At 44.9% G+C, this 8548-nt stretch overlaps 1 protein-coding gene across 3 annotated transcripts in view; it reads right to left on the reverse strand.

Moving 5' to 3' along the window:
- The window catches only part of CIZ1 (CDKN1A interacting zinc finger protein 1), a 34505-nt gene extending 30709 nt beyond the window's left edge, over positions 1 to 3796 (reverse strand). For 2 of the 3 annotated variants that reach the window (XM_080990921.1, XM_080990920.1), the window contains exons 1-2: positions 3470 to 3796; positions 1103 to 1224 (exon numbers count right to left, since the gene is read on the reverse strand). In XM_080990921.1, the coding sequence (XP_080847047.1) occupies positions 1103 to 1224; positions 3470 to 3573 (226 nt within the window). In that variant the 5' untranslated portion in view covers positions 3574 to 3796. The remainder of the gene's footprint in view (positions 1 to 1102; positions 1225 to 3469) is intronic. The other variant, XM_080990919.1, reaches the window with a different exon arrangement.
- Between the last annotated feature and the right edge of the window lie 4752 nt (positions 3797 to 8548).

Genomic DNA, 8548 nt, shown 5'->3' on the forward strand with positions numbered 1-8548 from the left:
CCGAAAAGTCCATAACTGGAAGCGCCGCTTCTGTGCATGCGCACGGTGCGCAGAGTGCTTCTGCGCATGCGTGCGACGGGTTTGCTGAGTTCACAATCTGAAAGTTACGTATCCAGAGCGGTACATAACTCGAGGGTCCACTGTATTTCCAATACAGGTAGGTAGCTGTGTTGGTCTGCCGTAGAGGTAAAGGGACCCCTGACTGTTAGGTCCAGTGTGACCTGGGGTTGCAGCGCTCATCTCGCTTTACTGGCCAAGGGAGCTGGTGTACAGCTTCCGGGTTTATCTACTTGCACTTTGACGTGCTTTCGAACTGCTAGGTGGGCAGGAGCAGGGACTGAGCAACGGGAGATCACCCCGTTGTGCGGATTCGAACCGCCGACCTTCTGATCGGCAAGCCCTAGGCCTTGTGGTGTAACCCACAGTGCCACCCACGTCCCTTGTTGGTCTGCTGTAGTTGAAACAAAATTAAAAAAACTCCTTCCAGTAGCACCTTTGAGACCAACTAAGTTAGTTATTGGTATGAGCTTTCGTGTGCATGCACACTTCTTCAGATACCAAAAGAAGATATCTGAAGTGTGCATGCACACGAAAGCTCATACCAATAACAAACTTAGTTGGTCTCTAAGGTGCTACTGGAAGCAGGTTTTTTTTTAAATTTGTATTTCCAATGTTCAGGCGCTGAGTGCCATTACTTATGTATCCAGAACAGCACCCACCACCCACAACAGGGAGGCACCAGCAGCTTTGTGGGGAACCCCAATATTTGTGAAAGAACAAAGAACATTTGGGTGGCTGATGAAAACTGAGCATGCTCGGCAGCAGCAAAATGCAGACAAGCTATTGAAAGGAGTGGTTGGGGTGGTGAGACGTGGAATAGAGTGGCTGGAACAATGGCCACTTTGCTGCAGGTCCTACCTGGGTAATTTTAATGTCTTAAACTGCCTTGGGAGTCACTGCCCCCCCCAAATAACAGAGATACCCAAGTAAATAAAAACCATCCAGTGTGACAGTTTCCCAAGTATCCCAGCATGCATTGCTCAGCCTCTTCTGCATCAATCCTGCAGGGTTCCCATCCCAAAGCAGAGGACAAGTGCTATACCTTGCATCTGCTGGATGAGCAGGGCCCGCTGGAGCATGGGGTTGGCGTTGAGGAGCGAGGCTTGACTAGTAGCTCGCAGGTTCAACATCTGCTGCTGCTGCTGCTGCGATGGTATCACACACCTGGGAAGGAAGGAGGTGGAATCAGATCAGCAGAAATCCCAGGACAGAGAGCGGCTTGCAAGAAACCTAAGGCAACATTAGGCAACTACTTAAGATGTTTTTGCCCAAAAACAATTGCCTTGAAGTGTGACCCGGCCAATTTATGGAATGTTAACTGCACAAATAGAGTTAATGAGCACATTTTTGGTACTATGTGTTGCATCCAGTTAAGTTGTACTCAAGGTAGACACACTGAAATGGATAGAACTAAGTTAGTTATGCCCATTATAGTCTTGGGTCTACTCTAAGCAGGACTGACACTGGATACAGCCCTCTATATGTGCATCTGCCCTAAGTAGTAAAGGGGTATCCAGGAGCTCTCTCACAACCTTTGCATCGTTTTGGAAGCACCACTGACACTGTTTTAAACAGCCTTTCAATGGCAGGATTAAACAGGTTCAGAATAGTTTCATTCGACAAAGTATAAGGAAACTGGATTCAGAGGGTGCCTGACAGATGCTGGAAGGCTTGGTTTTGGTTATTATTATTTTACTATTTTTTCCATCCTTGAAAAAAGAGGGCACCCCATAGGACATTATATACCCCTCTTAAAAGGCAGCTTCAAATGTTACCAAGGAGCATGTGGATAGATTTGGGGGGGGGTGAGGCGAGAGACTCTACTTTAGAAGAAACACATCTGGAAACAGCTCAGGTACTTGGCACTAGTTGAACAACTCCTTTGGTTGCCATATGGCACAGGCAGGTGGACTTCTGGCTAGCTGGAGCTATTTCGTTTTCTATTAAGAGTCCAAAAGCTCCAGAACGCGGTAAGAAAGGAATGCGGTAAAATTAAAGAATAAGGTGCCTCTGAGCACATTATCAGTCTAGGAATTTGTTTTGCATTCCAGAACTGAACTGACTCTCAACAGCCCTTTCACTCTTGTCCACGCTTAGCTACCCCAAGTTTTCTTCAATTCAGCACCCTAATTATATCATTATTATGTACATGGTGAAACCATGTTGTCAAGTGTGAGTGAATGTGTGTAAGAAACATGCTGTCTGCAAGCTTAGGGACAAACTTATCAATTTTGCAGGACTACAGCTCATACCAAAATCTTTGCTTAGGAAGAGCGAGCAGCGTTTTTATATTTTATAGGGGTATATTTAAACAGACGGATGTGTGCGCAACATTATTATGGGACAGTGTTGACATGGAGATGCTTAAGAAGGCAGGTCCACACACAGTCCATGTTACCTAGAAAGACTTCCACAATACAAGCACTTGGGTGGTCCTAATTCCTTTCAGAACCTATTCTTACCATGCCCTACAAGGGACTTTTTTTCATCCTAATTTTCCAAAAGCTGCCATTCAATACCAAGATGTGGCCGAGGAGACTCCGTGAAATTAGTGAGACCTGCACACCAACAAAACACTTGACAAAAAACAACACAGCTTGGCTCTTGCACAGGAGAGCTCCTCAGTGGATTGTGTCCTAGAACTGTTAACAGTATGCCAGCCAACCCTTTTCAGTTGGGTAGTGGGAGGGTTTGTTTTTATGTGGAGTAAAGAACGAGCTGCTTTGTTTGCAGGTGGGGAGCTGAACCAGGAGGGGGCTGACGCTAGAAGAAGCTTGGAATATTGGAAGAAGAATATTGGAAATATTTCTTCCTTACGGTGTGTGTGGTGGCGTTGGAGGGTAACGAAATAGCTAAATACATTTTTTGCACCATGAACACTGCTAGGCCACAGGTAATTATGCATGTGCAGATTCTTGGACCTCAGCAATATATGCCAGCATGAGTTGTGAGATCTGGCACCAAAGCTTAAAATATGTTATTATACAAAGCAAGCGCGCGAACACACACACAATCTTCGTGCATGTGCTGGAGCTTGAGTCCATACAAAAATTGTTAGGCCCGCTCACATAGCTGGGAGCAAGTCCCATGGAGTGCAATGGGGCTTACTTCTGAGTAGGTCCACTGTAGCCTTAGTCCCTGAAGTGCAGCAAGGCTCGCTTGAGGATACATTTTAAATACATATGTACTGTATTTACATTTAAAACACATGTTAAAAGGGCCAGATCTGAAATGCAACTGAATTTCGAGGCAGGAACGCTTCAGGAGCAAGGTGCAAAGCAGATGCAGTCACGCCAGCAAAAACTGCGCGGAGGGCGGAGGAGGTTTGCAAGGGAAGAAGGGGTGTGGAGCAGGCGCCTTTCCCTTGGAGCCAGGCCCACGATCCCCGGCCTCGGGTAGAGGGTCTTACCGGCTTGCTTGCTGCTGCTGAGGCTGGTGCTGAGGCTGGTGCTGAAGGAGGTGCTGGAGCTGCAACAGTTGCTGCTGGAGCTGCTGCTGTTGCTGGTTGAACATGGCTGGGGGTGGGGTTAAAAAAAAAGCGGCCCCCCGCTCCGAGACCCCGGGGTAAAACCGGAGCAGGAGGCTCCCGTTCGAGAATGGGAGCGGAGCTAAACGTGCTGCTCTGCAGCGGGAGACCCATTCATTGCTTTCGAGCCGGCGGCTCGCGTGCGGGTGCGTGGGTTTCCACCATCGCGATCACGGGACACCTTGTGGGTGTGTTTGGGGTGGGGGGCGGGGAGGTGTCCCCACCCCTTGCACGTACTGGAGAGCAGTGATGGTAACCACGCACGCGCTCCAGCGCATCCTTTCGCAAATGCAAAAGGCTTCAGTACCGTACTTATTTTTTCCCCCTGTAACAGTTAATGTTCTGAAATATGCAAGAGAGATTTTTTTTAAAAAAGAAATACAGTAAAAGTTTATTTAATGCATCCTTTTGCAAACGGGGTGGGCGGTGAGGAGGAGGCGGCCGCGGCGGCAGCAGCAGCAGCTTTGTTTTCTTCCTAAGGTGAATATTCTGAAATGCGCATGGAAAATTAAACAAAATTCAATAGCAGAAAAAATATTAAATGCAATATATAATCACTCATGTCTGCACTCTGAAGTAGCTTTTTAACAAACAGGCAGTTAAAAGTTGCTGGGTAGTTCTTTCTTTTTTCATCAGCAGAGGAACATAGTAGGGTGGTTTACAGTGAGCATAGTAGGGTGGTTTACATAGTAGGGTGGTTACAGTACATCTAGCTCACAGCTCTGACAGGCAGCACTGGTACATCCTGTCTGCACGGACTGGCAGCAGTTTTAATATGGGAGTTTTCCCAGAGCTTTCTGCAAATACCATCTATTGTATGCAAGGCAGGTGAGGTACTACTGATTGGTTCCAACAATTTTTATTTCATTTTTTTGTTTGTTTTGTGTTTGCAGGGTCTTTAAAAATAAAATGAAATAAATCATTTGGTCTTCTTCGATTGTGAGTCCCTCTGGGAGTCTAAATTAACATTTAGAAAAACTGTTGTTAAGCTGCTCTGCATGGGACACAAAGCAGAATGTAGTTTATCTCTGTGCCATCCATCCAGCAGATTCTATGGTGGCATCCTAAAAGCATGAAAATTAATCTAATAAAATCTAATTTAATAAAAGACAGCACCCACCAAAACAAAATTACCGACCACAAGGCAATAAAATAATATAAAAAATTTTTTATTGAAACTTTTCAACATACAATAAAAAACTAATCTAAATAAAAGGATGAAACAAAAGAAAACAAAGAAAGAAAGAAAGAAAATACAAAGCCCTCTAGCAAAGGTACAGTGGTACCTCTGGTTGCGAACGGGATCCGTTCTGGAGGCCCGTTCGCAACCTGAAAAGAACGCAACCCATGTCTGTGTGTCTGCGCGTGCATGGGTCACAATTCACCGCTTCTGCGCATGCACGTGACGTCATTTTGTAACCCTTTCCAGGTCACCGCGGGACACAACCTGAAAACGTGCAACCTGAAGCAAACGTAACATGAAGTATGACTGTAGTTAAAAGAAGGGGGTTTAGCTGATTTGATGTCATGATAGCTAACTTTCAAGGCTATTTTGTGGTGATGGTTCTTTGCTCCAAGTTGTCCCCCTACATCCATATGATGGGTTGCGCACAAGATACATCATATGGGGACTTCTGGAGAGGAAAAATGGTGGGCGCCACAGCAGTGAGCAGCTCCTGAAGCCAGCCAAAGCCAACTGCCAGAGCCAACTGCACTACCAGGCTGGCTCCGGGCTGCTGAGACTGCCACTGCAGTGTTTCCCGGGAACAGATTTGCAAATCTGGGGACATTTTGGGGACGGAATTTGTCCGGGGACAGATCTGCAGATCTGGGGACTGTCCCCGGGAACCCTACCTCAGGTGCCAAAATGCCTTGGGCCGGCCCTGACTTTGGGCAGAAGTCCAGGGCCTCACTCAGCAGGATGAATAAGAGAGTTCTCAAAGAGAGCAGAGCTGGCTTGCCACATTTTGAAGTTAATAAGGTAATACACATTATCTGCAAGACCATTCATTATAAAATCGTGCTAAGTGATGGTCAGTTCCTTCCTTAAGACTAATTTATGGAGTTCAGGGCATCATCACCAATTTTCGGTATTTGTATGCTGCCTTTCCATGCTAAAGGCGGCTTCCAACATAAGATTTGCATAATTACAAACATAATGGAAGTAGTCATAAATAACAAAAGATCAAAAAGTACACAACCGGATCAAACAATTTCCACAAAAGTCATAATATGATCTAAAGAAATCCCGAACAATGCCTCAGCCCAAGGGTCTGTTCACCAGGCCTAGCTTTCACCTATTTATTTCATAAAAATTTATACATTGCTGGGTTGTAAAAACCTCAGAGTGGGTTTACAAAAATATGAAAGAAAATTCACAGTACAAAAGTTTAGAATGGATTAAAATTACCTCAAATTTAGAAGCATTTGGGTAGGCTTGTCTAGAAGAGTTTGGATTTGATATCCCTCTTTATCACTACCCTAAGGAGTCTCAAAGCAGCTAACAGTCTCCTTTTCCCTTCCTCCCCCACAACAAACACTCTGTGAGGTGAGTGGGGCTGAGAGACTTCAAAGAAGTGTGACTAGCCCAAGGTCACCCCGCAGCTACATGTGGAGGAGCGGGGAAGCGAACCCGGTTCACCAGATTACATGGCCACCGCTCTTAACCACTACACCACACTGACTCTCCACCACACTGGCTCTCCAGTGGCACTGAAAAGAGTAAAGTGAAGGCGCCTGCTTGATCTCAAGAGGCAGGGAGTTCCAAAGGGTAGATGCTGCCACACTAAGCAGTGAAATTCTTACAAATGTGGAGTGGGCGTTACGTGGCACCTGCACTAGAGCAAATTCCAGCAATAGAAGCAAATTCCAGCAATAGAAGCGGTCAAGAGGGCTTACATGTGGGGTAAGGTAATCTCATAGGTAAGCTAGACCCAAGGTTGTTAACGGCTGGAGTCGGTCAGGGGCCACCTAAGGCGATTGTTTAATGGTAGGGCCAGCCTTGCACATACAAGAGTGGTGTTTCAGGCACCACTTCTCAATATGATTTCGATCGTATTGCAAAGAACAACTCTGGCTGGGGGGCCGTTTTCTGACTCAGCCTGTCTGTCTGTTTAGCCCAGAAACTCTAAACTAAAACACCCAGGGAAATGTGACTGTGGGTGTGTGGAGGGAACTAGGCCTGCATCTCTAATGGAGGAACCAAGTTGGTGGCATTTGCATCTTACTTTACAGGGAACAAGGAGGCCCTCTCCCCTGGGATTTCCTTTTTCACACCTTTGAATTAAGGGCAGCTTCTTGTGTTTTAAACACCTTCCCTGCCCATCAGTCTGGAACATGGGTAGGCAAACTAAGGCTGGGGGCTGGATCTGGCCCAATCGCATTTAATAATAATAATAATAATAATAATAATAATTTATTATTTATACCTTGCCCATCTGGCTGAGTTTCCCCAGCCACTCTGGGCGGCTTCCAATCAAGTGTTAAAACAATACAGCATTAAATATTAAAAACTTCCCTAAACAGGGCTGCCTTCTCAATCTGGCCTGTGGACAGTCTGGGAATCAGTGTGTTTTTACATGAGTAGAATGTGTCCTTTTATTAAAAATGCACCTCTGGGGTATTTGTGGGGCATAGGAATTCATTCATTTCCCCCCCTTCAAAATCTAGTCTGGCCCCCATGGGGTCTGAGGGACAATAGAAAAAGTTTGCTGATCCCCCCTGGTCTGGAATCTCACCCTATTACTGATCCTTCTGTCTGCAAACCAACAGGCCTTTTTATGCACCTACATCTGAGCAGGGTTATCAGTGGGGTGAGTGACCATATGTTCAGGGTGGGGACCGCAGGAGTACAGTATAATAAATGGCTAAAGCATGATGTGTTGAAGAGAGACCAGATGGTAACCAGAGCTTTGTGTTGTTTTTTTGGAATAATTTGGAATGAACCCTAAGTACCTACTGCAGATGGTAATTTCCACGAGGGGAAGGGAAACCATCAGGAATCTTGGGATGCTTGTTGCTGACATAAGAAAGGCACACAATCTGATCTCCTTACTGCCAGCAGAGCAGGCCCAAACCTTTAGGAAGTGTGTGCAACTGAGCTGTACAAAGTGTTCTCTCTAAAAGGAAGAGTTAACATGCTATAATAGCCTGAAATCTTGACATAGTTTTCCATCATGTTACCAGCACCTGCCCCCAGAGAAATATTGATATGGCTTCTATCAGCAATAAGCTTATTTTATGTTAAAAGCAAAAAAAAAAAGAAAAAAAAAAAGAAGGCTTTAATTGCAATTGCACAATATGCAGTGACAGCATACGTTTCACTTAGCAAAAAGTTAAAGCAGATTAAAGGCATTTTCGGAGAGTCATGATTTGGGTGGAATTCAGTCACCTATCGGGAAATTTAGGTTGTTTTGTTTGTTTGTTGCATTTCCATCCTACCTTTTTCTCCAGGGATCTCATTGTGGCGTACATGGTCCTACTTCTCCTCATTTAATCCCCACAAGAACCCTGTGAGGTAGGTTAGGCTGAGAGGCAGCAACTGGCCCAAGGTCACCTGATGAGCTTTATGGGCATTGTGCAATTATATTTTTTATTTTTTTATTTATTGGTTTTCACATATTACATTACGATACAGAAGTACCAAAACCATTTCCTCCCCATCCCCCCATACATTTACTTTTATATTTCCTCCATCCGTCATATTATTCTTTTCTCCTTCCTCCCACTTCCCTCCGCCCCCACTCGATTTCCTCCACATTATACGATTTACAATAATCTTTGCATTCTACAATCTTCTCAAATCATCTATATATTCTTATTATCTTTCCTTACTATTTTTTCTACCATCCAGTACTTCACATTTGAATCTAGGCATATTAGCGTATCTTTTTTTGAGCAATATTTTGCTATATATTCATCAAAACATTTCCACTCCTTTTTAAATTTTTGATTCGACTGATT

This window comes from Podarcis pityusensis (genome assembly GCF_964106645.2).
Source record: "Podarcis pityusensis genome assembly, chromosome: Z".
NCBI lineage: Eukaryota > Metazoa > Chordata > Lepidosauria > Squamata > Lacertidae > Podarcis > Podarcis pityusensis.